At 31.9% G+C, this 16,924-nt stretch overlaps 2 protein-coding genes across 2 annotated transcripts; both read left to right on the top strand.

Moving 5' to 3' along the window:
* Positions 1-377: 377 nt before the first annotated feature.
* Positions 378-2,425, top strand: LOC129881418 (ethylene-responsive transcription factor ERF024-like). The gene has a single exon (XM_055955625.1). The coding sequence runs from the start codon at positions 1,406-1,408 to the stop codon at positions 2,009-2,011; it is 606 nt and encodes a 201-aa protein (XP_055811600.1). The 5' UTR covers positions 378-1,405; the 3' UTR covers positions 2,012-2,425.
* A 10,286-nt stretch (positions 2,426-12,711) lies between these two features.
* LOC129881417 (UPF0481 protein At3g47200) lies at positions 12,712-14,109 on the top strand. The gene has a single exon (XM_055955623.1). The coding sequence runs from the start codon at positions 12,743-12,745 to the stop codon at positions 14,084-14,086; it is 1,344 nt and encodes a 447-aa protein (XP_055811598.1). The 5' UTR covers positions 12,712-12,742; the 3' UTR covers positions 14,087-14,109.
* The last annotated feature ends 2,815 nt before the right edge of the window (positions 14,110-16,924 follow it).

Genomic DNA, 16,924 nt, shown 5'->3' with positions numbered 1-16,924 from the left:
TATTAAATAATGGTCATATTTTACTATGATATATATATATATATATATATATATATATATATATATATATATATATATAGATAGATAGATAGATAGATAGATAGATAGATGTCTGAATTCAAGTTCCGCCGTCATGCATTAACTAATTAAAAGAATTTTTAAGTGCTTGATTTTTAAGAAAATAAAACAGGTTCGCTTGTGAGAAAGCATACTACGTTAAAAACATAATCAAGTAAATAAAAGTATAATCTCTTTAATAATTTAAACTTTTAATGAGAAGATCACATATTTTAACAATGGTATATTAAACCTAAATATATAGAGACCTTCGTGTGTATATATGGAGGGGGTGGGGGGGGGATGATCTACTATCTTTATATTGAGTTACATAAACTGATGGCTTCAAAATTATTTTATATCTAGGTATACAACAATAACAACAATAATCTTACCAATATAGGTTGTGTTGCAGTAGTGAGACTGTTTCACCTTTAATCAGGGTTTTCGAGTTCAAGCCTTGGATATGGAGAAAATCTAGTTGGGAGCACCACTCCCGAATGAACCCTGCAGTGCGCGATCCAAATTTAGTTGGGGCTCCAAACACCGGGTAGAAAACCAAAAACAATAATATTCTTTAGTCCCAAATTAATCATATGAATACTCTATTGTAATAACTAACATGTCTTATTTTTAAAACAAAAAAGGGTTAAAAATACTCTGAACAATGTGAAATTGAACAAAAATATTTTCATCTAATAGTTTGAACTAAAAATATCCTTGTGTTAGTAGTTTGGTCTTAAAAATGACTCTATCATTACTTAATGGTCTAAAAATGTCTTTATCGTCAATAATGACGGAGTCAGGATTTTGACTAAAGCGGTTCAAAATCTGAAGAAGTAGACACACAAAGTAGTCGAAGGAGGTTCGAGATCAACTGTATATACATAAAAAAAAATTATTTTAATCATGTATAAATAGTATAATTTTCCACCGAAAGAAGTTCGGATGAGCCCTAACCACATGATAATTCCGCCACTGACCGTCAATAATGAACTTTAAATTTTCACTCCGTCTGTGATGGTATATATATGCACATAACTTAAAACTATTCAAGAAAAGAACTGTTACACCTCATCATCCTTAATGTATAAAAAGGTCACTATTCTCCAACACTTAAGTATCCAACTCACAAATCCAACACCATTTTTGCCTTACACCCAAAATCCTTCACACAAAACACATTCACTTGCAGTTCATCAATAACTGGTTTCAATTTTCATCTCTAATCCACATAATTTCCACTTTCCATAAATGGCTTCCTTAATCCATTTCAATAATCTCAACCCTAATTTCCACGAAGCTTCCCCTAATTATTATTCTCAAACAAAAAATTATATATTTATAAATGTCGACTACTTATGGTGGAAAGAATAACATTATCGGGGGCAGTAATAATTCTGTTACTATTGCCCCCGATAATAAAAGTTATTCGGGGCGCCACCCCGTTTACCGAGGAATAAGGAGAAGAAAAAGTAGTGGGAAATGGGTATCTGAAATTCGCGAGCCTAGGTCCCCTAACAGGATTTGGCTCGGCACGTTTCCCACCCCCGAAATGGCTGCGGTCGCGTATGATGTGGCGGCGATCGCGCTTAAAGGTCCCGACGTGGATCTCAACTTCCCTAACTCGGCTGCCTCTTTGCCTGTTCCTGCCACGAGCTCTGCTCGTGACATCCAAATAGCTGCAGCCGGAGCAGCTGCAGTGGTTGGGGCAGCCGGGGACGCGTTGTTAGCCGCGGCTACCACACGTAGGGAGATGGTAATTAATGAAAGGGGTAAAATGGAGAATTTGGAGATTGGGAATTATGAGTTTATGGATGAGGATTTGATATTTGATATGCCAAATGTTCTTGTTAATATGGCTGAAGGGATGTTAATGAGTCCACCAAGGTTCAATATGCATGATGATGATCACACTACTATTGCCTACCAGAATTTGTGGAATTATACCTAATAATTTGCTATTTCTACAAGCAACATGAAAAAAAAAATGAATTTCAAATAATGTTGAACTTAAATAAGTTGAATATGTAAATTATAATTATGTGTGTGTTAATTTGCATTTTTTTGGTTTCCTTCCGAAGTCTGGTATTCTTATTGCAGCCTGACTAAATTCGAATTCACGCGTTACAATGCCTATTTCTGGAGGCGGCGCTCTCAACAAGATTTTTTTCATTTTGAAGCCTCAAAACTGAGATCTCTAGTTAAGAATGGAGAAATCTTAATTATCGATCTCAGCACAACTCATGTTGTCGTTCTTTTATTGTTTGTAAAGGGTTTTGATCATGTTTGTTTTTAATTATAAGAAGTACAGTATTATATATCCCTTAAATTTGGTTCAAATGAAGATATTACTTGTGTTCTTTTAGTTTCTTGATTTGATATATTAACTCAATGGATTTCTTTAATTGCTTAACTTCTTTTTATTAGTCCTCTATCTGTTCTTGTTTGATAAAGATTATGATGTTTTTAATTTAACAAAACACTATATGTGTGTTAATCTATTTTGGTAGGTGGAAGCAACCAATTTTAGAAAGTTTTCTCAATTGGGATCATTGAAGTCTAGATTCTAGCTAGTTAGGGTTTTGTCCAACTAACCTTCTAAGTAATTTACGCTTCTGCCCCTTTTCTATTCTCTTTTTTTTTTCATTTTTTGAGAGAAGTATTGAAAACATTTCTAAACTTGACGCAAATTATTTGTTTCGCATCCATACTATTGTCAGCCTTAAAAAAAAACTTGACTTGACTAACTGAACTTAAATACACCTTCGATCTGCTACATGACATAGTAAGTGGTCTGAAACTCTTGTAGGAGCATGTGGATCTTAATAAAAAGTTGAGAGAAGTGCTGAAAACACCACTAAATTTAACGAGAATTTAGAAGTGTATTTCACTCATGTTTCAAGATCGGCGGTGTATTTAGGTTCAATTAGTCAAGTAGAGGAGAGTCTTACATACTCTCAATAGTTAGCGGAAAAAACTAATAAGTCGCGCCAAGTTTTATGAGTGTTTTCAATATTTCTCTCCTTTTCATTTGGATAGTATCGATAACATTATACTCTATGTTCCAATTTATGTGGTAGTATTTATCTAACTACAAAACTTTGGAAAGAGAAATAAATGAAATTTATGAGTTAAAACAAAGATATAACATACAAAATATGTGTTTATAAATTATCTCATTAACGATTATGAGCCTCTGTAATGTCGATTTAAAAAAATGTATATATAGTATGTGTACCTCTCGAAGGACGAACACATATTTGATTAGGCACATGGATAGATAAAGGTTGGTTGGGAGGCATTTATTGAGTCTGTTACTTAAGTTCTTCAAGTGTTAGATTACTTGGGTTTGATTTCAACTTTAATTAGCACTACCTTATATTTTCTTTAGTGTTTCCGTCCACCGTCTTCAAATTTTGAGTCCACCTCGCTTCAATATTATTGATCTACAATCAGCCTCCACGTACGTGTTAGAGTAGTACAATTGCAAAAATTACAATAATATTGATTGTCCTATTGAACAAAGCATGATAAAACTGACGTTTGGCAACATAGGCATAAAATTAGCTATTATTTATCTCACATTTTAATACTTTATCGTCTTTTAGAGTATTAGTTCAAGTAATTGTGTTTATATTGGTATACTTCAATGAATAGATGAGTTTCGAGCTATTTGAAGCTTAATAAAGTGAAACAAGCAAGAAATCATAGGAAAAATTATTAGAAAAATCACTTTTTAATAAATAATTACTGATTTTAGCGATACTTTTTATTTATTACCATTTATAACAATATATAACAATATTATGATATATCTATTATGTATTAAAAGTGAATTATGCATGCAATATAAATGTATTATAAGTGTTTTAAAATATATTATACTTGTTTGGTAAGAAATTGACATAATATATTATAAGTGTATTAAAGGATTTGATAAATTAAGTATCCATGAATAAAACTTGTATTATATGAGTTTTATAAATTATTCTCACTAATATGTATTAAAATTGTATTATAATTGTATTATAAGTGTTCAGTGGAAAAAAATATTATTGGTATAAATAGTAAATATTTTCTTAATGTTGTACATTTATGCAAATTTCCCAAAATCATATGGAGCTTTATTGGGCCAAGTCCAAACATATTATGAAGCCCAAGAAGCTCAAGTGGTTCATAAAGCCCAAGAATTGTTAGCTTCTTGTTGTTTCTTTCTAAATTAGCCAATAATTGAACTTTTGCTCATTCTCCTTTTTAAAGATAACTTTAATAAATAGTCATATTTTATGCGCGCAGATCATGATCTAAATATTTCTTTTGAAGTCGAAAACCTCATGAGAAAATGTTAGAGACGACAATCTAAAATTTTGTGTAGGTTATTTAAATGTTAAAGTATAATTTAATATTTTATTGGTAAGATTGAGTAATATAAAAGTAAATAGTAAATTCGAATTGATCACTATTCCATTTTCTGGTCAAGTCTTGCACCGAAATCTTTCGTTTTGTAAACTTAACAATATATATAGTTCTTTTTTTTTGTCTTAAGTTAAATAATTAAAGTGAAAAAATATTAGAGAAAAAATATTAATTTGTTGTACATAGTGGATGTCCTTATCCACATTTTCCTTCCCACCCAATTTTGTCCCCCAAGTTGATCCCTCAATTTGTTACGTTCTCTAAATTTGCAATAGCTATAAATAGTCAATGATGTTATACAATTACACAAAAGAAAAAAAAATCTCAAAAAAATAGATGTTCAAAAAAATTTCTCAACTCTTTACTATCTCTCCTTCTTATTAGTTTGCTAAGTTAGTTTATTTTATAACAGGTTATCAGCACGAGCCTCCATCGCTTTGAGCTATTTCAAAAAGGTAACAAAAGGGTAAGAATTTTATTTTATTAAAATGACGAATATCTCTAAACCTGAATTTGCTGCTCTTGATATATCTAGAAAAGGTTAATCATCATAGGCACTAAATACCGAAATACACCTAGAATCGATTGGTCTGACAGACACCATCAAAGATGACAATAAGGCATCTAATCAAAACTGTGCCAAAGCCATGATATTTCTCCGACACCATCTTGACGAGGGTTAAAATTACAGTACCTCACATTAAAAAAAAACCTTAAACTGTGTATGTAACACCCCAAAAAAAAATTCGCCAAGACTCGAACCATCCTTCATATGTGTGTAGACTCGAACTGAATAAATTCTAATTGTATACATGAATTAGGATTAATTCCTAAGTATTTTAAGAGTATTAGATATGGTTTAGGGTCATAAGGGATCTCTAACACCAAGCTAAGTCTAAAGAATTTTTGTCGGCTAGGTTTTCGAATGAGTTCGTATAATGGTCAACTTCAAACGACCATATATCCTAGAATATAACGAATTGGGTGGCCCATGACCTATCAAATTACAGTTCTTTGAGTTCTCTTTTCAACTCGACCGAGTTTACCTCATTTGGAGTTCGGAGTATAAAGTTATGGCCATTTTATCGAAGCATGTCTATACAGGATAATTCGGCGAGCTCACCAGCCAATTTGGCGACTCGTCGAATAGTTCGGCGAATCACGACCTAGCTCGTCGAATAGTGCCAGAAATCCTTCAGAAACTGTTGGATTGGGAGAGCTAAAGCACCATTTGGCGACTCGTCGCATAGGTCGGCGAATAGATCTCCAGCTCGCCAAAATTGCAGACGGAATTTATTAAAAGGTAATTTTTCTCAATCTTTCAATCTAATAATATTTTTATACGTAGAGATACTCTCAAAATCCCAAATTCTCCTTCTACCAAAAATCAAAACCTTTAAGAAAGAGATTTCTCCAATATTGGGAGATCTAAAGACTCCAAGTTCGAGATCTCCTTGACAAATCCATAAATTGGTTTCTCAACTCTTTTATCCAATAACTCCTAAGATTCAGGTATGTAAGGCCATTGGACCGGATTCTTCCACGTGCTCCTTCATCTTTATTGATTCGAGTTAAGTTGAGTTGGAGTTTTCGAGTTTCTTGAATTGAATTCTTGAGTTATCTATTCTCTTTTGGGTTCCTTGTAAATATTTAAAATATGTATTGATGTTGTTCATGGGTTGAGTATTTGATTTGGATGCATGTTCATGTCTTCATTCACATGAACCCTAATTGAAGTTATATTTGATTTTGAGCATTGATTGTACAAGAGTTTGAGTTTTCACATAAGTTGATCTTTTTTCATTATTTTGAACATAGATATCATGGGCATAAATGATGGTTTTGAGACAAAGTTTTAATGAGTTGTGATTTATTTTCAAAAATATATTTCTGAAAGCACTTGATGAGTTGGGCATGAGTCGAGCCAGAGTTGAATTGAAAGAGTCTTTAAGATTTTTAACCGTTTGATCTTGATTTCGCTATGCATTATTTTGAGCCAAAATTGTATGTTTTAAAGAGATTTAAAAGAGTTGAGCATTTAATCTCAATGAGTGGATTGGATTGAGTTGATTTGAAAAAGTATAATGATTGAAATGAGATTGAGTTTTGATGGGAGTTCAATGAGACTAGTCGAAAGTTTTGATTGAACTAATTTGTTTAAGTTTCATGAGCATTTTGAGTTTTGGGAGTAGTATTGAGCACCGAATTGAGTGAGAGTAAAACTCAATAACTACATTGCCAGCGTAGGAAAGTATTGGACCATTAAAATTGGATGTTTTCATATTTCATTGTTCTGAAAAGATAGGACTTGATTGATTGGTAGATTTGTCTTTTACCTTGGAAAGTATTGGACGGACGTGGAAATAACGTCGGTTTGTTGTGCATCACCTACTTATAGGTGGTGGAATTGTTGTCGGTTAAGAGAGACTCCCAGATTGTGCATGAAAGTATATGTTGTCGGTTAACTGAGTCCTTCTTAAAGCATTGCTATATTTTATATTTGCATATCATACTGAGTTGGGTGAGTTTCATTCTATCTTGAGTACCTTTGATATATTGTTATTTTATTCTACCATATTACATACTCGTACATTTCACGTACTGACGTTCATTTAGGCTTGCATTATTTTATGATGCAGGGACAGGTGTTAGAGATCATCAATAGACGCTTCATTGAAGATTTATTTTTTTCCTGATAGTGGTGAGACCTCCTTTCCTTCGGAGAAATCATATTCATTCTTTTCATTTCTTATGAGTAGTTTTTTTAAGGTAGCCATTAACTTGTTATTGGCACCATTTAGGTAGTAGAGATAGATGCTTCATATACTAGATAGTGATGGATTTATTTTGATGTCTTTAACTCTTAATTAGTTTTCTTTCAAACTATGTTTTTAATATGAATGATGGAGATTGATGATTGAGTTAGCCCGCTAAGATTTGTTTTTCTCTTAAACTAAGTCTTCCGCTAAAGCAATGAATGTGTGATCAGGCCAAGTGGTTCACTTGTGAGCCAGCAATGGCTTTTGAGTGCCGGTCATGTCTAGGCTACCCTCTCGGGGGGTGACAGTGTAACAATCTAAAAAAAATATATGACCACCTGAAGTTGGTCATCCTTCCACAGGCACTTCATGATTAGCTCAATCTGAGATTAATAGATTTTAAAAATATAATTAAATATAATTCTGCCTTATTTAGAATTATAGCAAAGTTAAATTTATGCGGAGAAGAAATCATTAAGCAAGACAAACTTGAAAAAATATACTCCACATTTCCACCCGCGCATATGCTCCTGCAGCAATATTGTAAAAAGAGTTTTTAAAAATTATTCTGAATTACTTTCTCACCTTCTTATTGCTGAACGTCATAACGAACTGTTAATGAAAAATCATGATAGTCGGCCCGTTAGCTCTTTGTCATTCTCTAAAGTGAATTAGACAAACTACAACCAACTAGAAAAAGGTCATGGCCTAGTCGTGGTCGTGGTTAAAGAAGAAGGTATAATCATGATGCTCATCTGGCACAAAGAAATGATCATCAATATAAAAAGAAGAGTGAGAAGCAAGAAGCTATACCAAAGAAAAAATTCAAAAGGTATATGTCATAGATGTAGATGTATGGACCATTGGTTACGGACCTGCTGATCATCAAAACGTTTGTTTCAGCTATATCATGCATCCTTGAAGAGAGCAGTAAATAATCCAGAGACAAACTTTATCTCTGAAGATAATATTGAGCCTATGTATCTGAATGTAGCTGATTTCTTTAATTTTGCAGAAGAAAATATGAATATTGATAAGCTTGATAATATTTAAATAATTTTCTTTTTGTTTATTTGTACTAAATAATATGTTTATATTTTTCTAATTCATGTAAATAAGTAAAATTTGTATAATGAATCATATTTTAATTATAACGTTTACCTTATTTCTTTTTGAAGAAAAATATGAATATGCCTCAAACTTTGTTTGGATCAATAATCAATTACGAGGATTTTTGTGTAATTTATAGTGGAAGGACTCATGCCATTTTTAAAAACGAGAAATATTTTTTTTACTTGCTTAGAAAAAAAGAAAATATTACTATAATTTCTGGTAATTCAAAAATTATTGAAGACTCCGTAAGAGCTACGATATTTCTGCCTAAGGAGACAAAGATTGTTGGAGAAGATGCACTATTCTCTTTTAAATCTCCAAAAAAATGTGAAGTTTAAAAGATATCCGCAGAAATGGATATTTTGTTGAGACACTAAATGAAATGAATATTGAATACCTTGGTAAACTAAGAGTGTCTCAGGCCAGAAATATATTTTTAAAAAATTACCAACTTTGTCGTCTTGTCTATATTATGCAGAAATTAGTGCAATTGAAGCACATTTGATCGTAAACCAGAAGTTTACTGGTCTAAATACATTTGTGTTATAGCATGATAGAATAAGTCATTCTGGATCAATAATGATGAGACGAATTCTTGAAAATTCAACCGGACATCCGTTAAAGAACCTGAAGATTTTTGCGAATGAAGAATTTTCATGTGTTGTTTGTTATCAAGACAAATTAATTTCCAGACCATCAACCCTAAAGGTTGGCATCGAATCTTCTGACTTTTAAGAGTATATACATGGGGTTATATATGGACCAATTCATCCACTCAGTGCATTATTTAGATATTTTATGGTCCTAATAAATGCATCATCAAGATGATCTCATGTGTGTCTTTTATCATCTCGCAACCTGACGTTTGCGAAGTTATTAGCATAAATAATAAAATTAAGGGTGCAATTCCCAGATTATTCATTTAAGACTATTCGTCTTGATAATGCTGGAGAATAAAAATATAAAAATAATCTTGTTGCTCCTTTTATACTCAAAATGCAAAGTTATTTATTAAACACCTACAATTGATAGAAAAACCTCTACTTATAAAAATAAAATTATCGATTACTGTTTGGGGTCATGCTATCTTACATGCAGCAGTACTTGTACATCTCAGACAGATAAATTATCCGTCATAATTAGTATTTGAAAATGAGTCAAATATAACCTATCTACGGATTTTTGTTTGTGCAGTATATGTGCCTATAGTACCACCACAACGTAAAAATATGGGTTCTCAACGAAGGTTGGGCATATATGTTGGGTTTGACTTACCCTTCATAATTCGCTACCTTGAACCGTTGACAAGAGATTTATTTACTGCTTGATTTGATGAAATAACTTTCCCTCAATTAGGGGGAGAAAAAAAGGAACCGAAAAGAAAAATTGTGTGAAAAATTTCATCACTATCTCATTTTGATCCATGTACCTGCACATGTGAGCAGAAGATCCAGAAGATCATTCACTTACAGAAAATAGCAAATTAAATGCCAGATGCATTTACTGATTTAAAATGGATAACTAAGTCATATATCCCTGCATTGATTGTGCATATCCGGATTGATGTTCCAAAAGGACCATCTACTACTATCATAGCTTCTGAATCCCAAACACGCCTATAGCGTGGTAGACCATTGGGTTTAAAGGATAAAAAATCTAAAAAGAAAAGTGTGAGAAATAATATAGATGATACTACAAAAAAACTTCATGAAGAAGGTTAAGATTTGAGTAATCCTGATATTCCTAAAGAAATCAGTGAATCTGAGACTCAAGTAAATGAAGAACTTTCAATAAGTTCTACCGGTAATGAGATAAATTTAGATCAATTGAAAATCACAATTGATAATGTTTTTTGCATATAATGTTGCACTTAACCTCATTCAAGATAGTGAAAGGCTTGAGCCTAAATCCGTCAAAGAATGTCGACGTAGATGTGATTGGTCAGAATGGCAAAAGGCAATTCAATAAGAATTAGACTCACTTACTCAATGTGAGGTTTTTGGACCTGTAGACCAAATTCCTGAAGATGTAAAACCAATTGGCTATAAATGAGTTCTTTTGCAAAAACGAAATGAGAGAAATAAAATTGTAAGATACAAGGCACGTCTTGTTGCACAAGGATTCTCTCAAAGACCCGGGGTCTACTATGAAGAAACATATTCACCTGTTATGGATGAAATAATTTTTCGATATCTCATCAGTCTAGTTGTACATAAAAATCTTGAAATACATTTAATGGATGTAGTTACAACTTACCTTTATGGTTTACTTGATAATGAAATTTACATGAAATTCCCAGAATGATTAAAATTGCCTGAAGCATGTACTAGATCTCGAGATATGTACTCAATCAAATTGCAAAGATCATTATATAGGCTTAAATAATCAGGGCGCATGTGGTATAATCGCCTTAGTGAGTACTTGATAAATGAAGGTTATATAAATGATGTTATTTGTCCATGTATTTTTATTAAGAAAACGGAATCAGAGTTTGTTATACTTGTCGTTTATGTTAATGACATAAATCTCATTGGAACCCCTGAAGAGGTCCAAAATGTGACTGAATATCTAAAGAAAGAATTTGAGAAAAAAGATTTTGGAAAGACAAAACTTTGTCCGGGTCTACAAATTGAATATTTAGCAGTCGGAATTTTTGTCCACCAATCTGCCTACACTAAGAAAATCATAAAACGATTTTACATGGACAAAGCACATTTATTAAGTACTCCAATAGTTGTTCGATCACTAGAAGTGGATAAAGATCCATTTCGTCTTCTAGAAGAGAATGGAGAATTTCTTGGTCCTAAAGTATCATATCGCAGTGTTATTGGTGCACTTATGTATTTTGCTAACGCAACCAGATCTAATATAACATTTTCTGTTAATTTATTGGCAAGGTATAATTCATCCCCAACGCGAAGACATTGGAACTGTATCAAGCATATTTTGCGATACCTAAAGGGTACCATTGATATGGGTTTGTTTTATACTAACAAAGGTTGTGCAGATCTTATTGGTTATGCAGATGCAGGTTATTTATCAAATCCACATAAAGCTCGATCTCAGACAGGCTATCTATTTACATACGGAGGAACTACTATATCATGGCGATCTACAAAGCAGTCTATGGTTGCTACTTCTTCAAATCATGCTGAAATAATAGCAATTCATAAAGTAAGTAGAGAATGTGTGTGGTTGAGATCGATGATACAATCCATCAAAAAAAGATGCGGCCTGGAAAATGATGTCAAAGTACCTACAGTTATATTCGAAGACAATGCCGAGCGCATAGCTCAATTGAAAGGTGGCTTTATAAAAAGAAACAGAACGAAACATATTTCACCAAAATTATTCTTCATACATAATCTCCAGAAGAATGGTAATATTGATGTACAACAAGTTCGTTCAGTGATAATCTTGCAAATTTATTCACAATGAAATTACCAACACCAACTTTTCAGGGGGGAGTAAAATACGCATTGTATTCTTTTTTCCTTAACCAAGGTTTTGTTCCACTGAATTTTTCTAGTAAGGTTTTTAATGAGACAGCACTCAAGGCATATTACCAGATGTGTGTACTCTTTTTTCTTCATTAGGCTTTTTTTTACTGAATTTTTTCTAGTAAGGTTTTAACGAGACACAACATTTATGGGTGTTCAAGATAACTATGCATATTATTTTTTGTAGAGTTTTTAATGAGGCACATTATAGTGGATGTCCTTATCCACCTTTTCCTTCCCACCCAATATTATCCCCCAAAGTTGATCTCTCAACTTGTTACGTTCTCTACATTTACAATGGCTATTTATACAATTACACAAAAGAAAAAACAAAATTCTCAAAAAAAAAAAAAAAATTCTCAATTCTCTTTCGTTCTCTTACTATCTCTCCTTCTTATTAATTTGCTAAGTTATATTATTTAATAACATAATCACATTTATCTAACTTCAAACAAATGTAGCCCCACAAATTTATTTTTTGGTCCCTAATAGTTTCCATTATAATGTAGCCACCACAATTTATATTTAGAATGCACCAATTGGTCCTCTTCCCTATAAATATCTAGTTACTACATCAATCAAAATCACAAATCATGTCCTAAAAAAATAATCTTAGCGCTTTCTAATTAGTTCCAACTAATTTTAAGAATAAAATAATTAAAGGTGCTCAACTTGTTGCCTTTAACAACTATTAATCTCTCAATCATTTTGATTCCTAATAATTACTCTCCAGGTCACTATTGACTATATACTATATCCCCACAAAATGTAGCTAACATGCACATATTATATTGTTGCTCTTTACATATAAATAAAAATACCTAGCAATCAATCAATAAACATTATATATAAATGTTCTAAAATCTCTCTCTCCCTCTCCCCCAAATTTTCAAAATGAGTGAAATTTCAATTGAAGATCATATTGTTACAATCAATTGGGAAATAAACAAGACTCAACTAGAATTAATGCAACAAAAACTCTCCCAACCACCTCAACTCCTAAGTGAATCGGCGGGGTGGAGTTCTTGTTGTATTTTTCGAGTACCTCAAAGTTTCATTAATGTTAATGGTCGATCCTACGAGCCTCAAATAATGTCAATTGGCCCCTACCATCGTGGAAAAGACAACGTAAAGATGATTGAAGAGCACAAGTGGAGATTTTTGGGCAATTTGCTTAAGAGAACAAAGGAAAAAGGTCTTAATTTAGAGGACTATTTGAAGGCAATTCAACCACTTGAAATGAGAGCTAGAGAATGTTACTCTGAAGCAATACTTCTTAATAGAGATGAGTTTGTTGAAATGTTGGTTCTTGATGGTTGTTTTATAATTGAACTTTTTAGAAAAATTGGAGGGGTAATTCCAATTGAGAAAGATGATCCACTTATATCAATGTCTTGGATATATCCTTTTTTCTTGAGGGATTTAATTAGACTTGAGAATCAAATACCATTTTTCATACTTCAATGCTTGTTTGAATTAACCAATATTATACAAGGTGAGGATCAATCAACTCATTCTTTAGCCAAATTAGCCTTAACTTTCTTTAACTCCACATTACAAAGGCCTAATGAAGTTCTTGAAAAGTTTGGCAATCTTGAAGGGAAACACTTACTTGATTTTCTTAGATCAAGTTACATTTTTCTTGACCATGAAGAGCCTAAAAATAGAAGGAATTCACCTACACATGTCATACAATGCATATCAAAGCTTCGTTGCGCGGGGATTAAGCTTAGGCCTAGGAAAGAAGAGACATTCTTGGCCATAAAATTCAACAATGGATTCATTGAGATGCCAACAATTACAATAGATGATTTCATGAGCTCATTCTTGATAAATTGTGTGGCATATGAGCAATGTCATGTAGATTGTTCAAAGCATATGACAACTTATGCAACATTTATTGATTGTTTGGTGAACACACAACAAGATGTTGAGTATTTGTGTGATTGCAATATAATTGAGAATTATTTTGGGACAGATTTTGAAATTGCAACATTCATCAACAATCTTGGGAAAGATGTCATGTTTGACATTGATGAGTGCTACTTGTTGGAATTATTTATTAAGGTGAATGATTATTATAAGAGTAGTTGGCATGTTCATTGGGCAAGTTTTAAGTACACTTATTTTAGTTCTCCATGGTCTTTTATTTCAGCATTGGCTGCTCTTGTGCTATTGGTATTGTCCATTCTCCAAACCCTTTACTCCATTTTGAGTTATGTTCACCCTCTTTCTTGATTTGGACTTACAAATTATTTGAATCTTTGTGGCTTTGGTTATATGAGCTTGGAATTTGTTTTTTACTTGTTAGTTGGAATTACAAGTGCAAATTCTCAGACGGGTTTTTTGAACAGAACTTTGATAGGTGAGAGGTATAAGCACCCAAAGTGTGAAGCGATCTCGTACTAAACGAAATAACTTTCATGTATTTGTCATTCACTTTAGTGTGATGTTATATTTGACCGGAGATGAACAAGCATAACACCACTAAGCTCTTTTTCTTAATTTACCCTTATATTTTGGGCTCAAAATGTCATCGCCGTTTTGTTTTGGTTCAAAAATGCCGTTGTCGTTATATTTTTGTTACTCAAAAATATCCTCAATTAGACAAATAGCTCCAAAAATATCATTCCCTACTAACAATTGCTCTTAAACAAAGAAAAATCAGTCAAATTTATCTTTGAACTATTCGAAATAAGTTCCTAGCTCAAAGTTATTGTTATTTGATCGTGGCAGATTTATACAAATATCCCTTTTTAGGTCATTATTTAGATTTTGTTTTTATTTTTCAAAGTTCTGCAATGACTAGAACCTAACATTTTCTCACAAGATTTTCAAATTGCTACGATGATTGCGAGGGGGGGGGAGCAGATCGCTTTCGAGAACTCAGATTGACGGGTAGTGAGATAGGGGCGGGGAGGGAGAGAAAAAGAGATCCAATATTCAAACAAGACAAAATTTATAAATAGCTATAATTTCTGCGTATTTGTTGTGTCGTTAATTTTTCCTTTAAACAATTATTCCGAACAAAAAAAAGGTGATGGTCCATTTATAGATACCACGGACACAACAAGAAGGCCCAGCCCAATGTTTGGATAGGGGCAAGGCTGGCTTTTAAGCAAAGCCCACTAACCATCTAGATAGGCCCAATGTTCCATCACCTTATTGCTCCCACTTGGGTTACAGGCCCTCGTTACAAGGCCCAGTGATAATATTTGCTTCCTTAATTACTTATTAATTGAAAAAGATTAGTTCTTGATTAACGATGTGTTAATTGAATCATGTTTATTTTTTTAAAAAAATAATAATAATAGGCTTTCACTTGTTAGAAATTTTGGTTCAACATGCATCCACATTTGTATTTGTATGTAGGGTTTGAGCAAGAAAAGTTCTGATACCAATGAACTCACAAGTTATTAACAAGATATGATTATATCTATACATTTTTACTCTTTTCGTAAAAAACATTGAAAAATACTTATATAACTCGATTCAATGAATTACGATTGTCACGAATGTTTGTCTCTAAAGTAGAATTCCACCAGACATGTTTTGGATTTACTATAAATCAATATTCAACTTATATATAAAAGTAATAATCAAAAAGAATAAGAAAAATTATTGCACCAAATAAAGTTTCTTATTGGATATAAAACAAAATTATTGTCCCTTAGTGATATTAGTCTTTCAATGATAAAAAGGTTTGACAAAATTATGTGATGGTCCCCTTAAAAAGTTCAAGATGTAACATTTGGTTCTGCAATTGAGTACGTGTTCACTTTGTGTCTCTTCAAAAAAATTTCCTTTCTATCCTCAATTTATGTCATCACAAATCATCATGAGCTGGATAAAATCTAGAGGTTCTTAATCAAATATTCAAATTTAAGTTTTATATATAGAAAAAATTCTAGTAAAAAACACTTTTATTTCTAATCAATACATATATAAGTATCAAGTGCAAGTAAACGATCATATATATTACTGGCCAGTTTATTAAAATTAAAATATATATTTATAGCTCAATATAAATATCGAACACAAAAAATTAAAAATATAGTAAGCACGTGTGCCTCAAACATACAAAGATATGAATGCACCAAATTAATTTGTTTTTTTCCTTCTTTTTTCTTTTTATGAGAGGGAGTGGCACAATAGAATGAAAAGATTGTCTTCTACTGATTTTTGTTTTTAACATAAGATAATATTTAATTAATAAATTTTGGACGGCTTAATTTTATTGGACAAGAGTAACACTAGCTTCCATTGAAAAAGACAACTTAGTACTTTGTTCACTTGCTACATTTTCCTATTTAATATTTTTTATTTCATTTTTTTATCCTTAACCCAAAATGTTTAAAAAAGATTGGGAAAATTTCATATATGGCAAACTTTTTAACCATAATAATTTTATATGAGTATAATTTTTCTAATTACTTATAATAATAAATTTATGTTTGCTATGGTCCATATGTATATTTGTCGAATTGTATATGTATATTTATCAAAAAATTATATATATGTATTTTTGTATATATGGCAATGCAAATTGAGAGAGAGGACGAGAGAGGAGAGCGAGAGGTGAATTGTATACATATATATCTATCGAATTGTACATGTAATTAGTCAAAAAAAATTGTATAATGATAACTGATATACATATATATTTGTATATCTGACAAGTGAGATTTATCATACCGTGTAAATAGATAGTTATATTTACTGTGAGCCGTAATTATTTTAAACTATACTCTAAACGCGTAATATAGTAGTAAGGTTTTCTATACCACGTAATTTTCCCAAAAGGGAATTCTGAAAAATAAGAAAGGAAAACACCAAAAAAAAAATAGTTATTGTTATAAATACACCGCATTGTACTTATCCATTATACAATTTTTTGGATAAATTTTAAATTACGCAGACAACTTGCAAACATATTTCTGAAAAGTCAGCTTCCTTATGTTTGACAGCAACTCCTGAAAAACTTCGTAATAGTTTTCCGAAAAAACTTGCAATAACTTCTTTTTATTTATAAATAAGAAGTCAATTCAGTTCATTTGTAGATCAGTTTGAAGTTGA

Source organism: Solanum dulcamara, chromosome 3 (assembly GCF_947179165.1).
Source record: "Solanum dulcamara chromosome 3, daSolDulc1.2, whole genome shotgun sequence".
NCBI lineage: Eukaryota > Viridiplantae > Streptophyta > Magnoliopsida > Solanales > Solanaceae > Solanum > Solanum dulcamara.
Note: the sequence above shows the minus strand (reverse complement) of the source record. Positions and strands in the feature narration are given on the sequence as shown.

Coding starts and splice junctions, on each gene's coding strand:
- LOC129881418 (XM_055955625.1), top strand. CDS start 1,406: ATGTCGACTACTTATGGTGGAAAGAATAACATTATCGGGGGCAGTAAT.
- LOC129881417 (XM_055955623.1), top strand. CDS start 12,743: ATGAGTGAAATTTCAATTGAAGATCATATTGTTACAATCAATTGGGAA.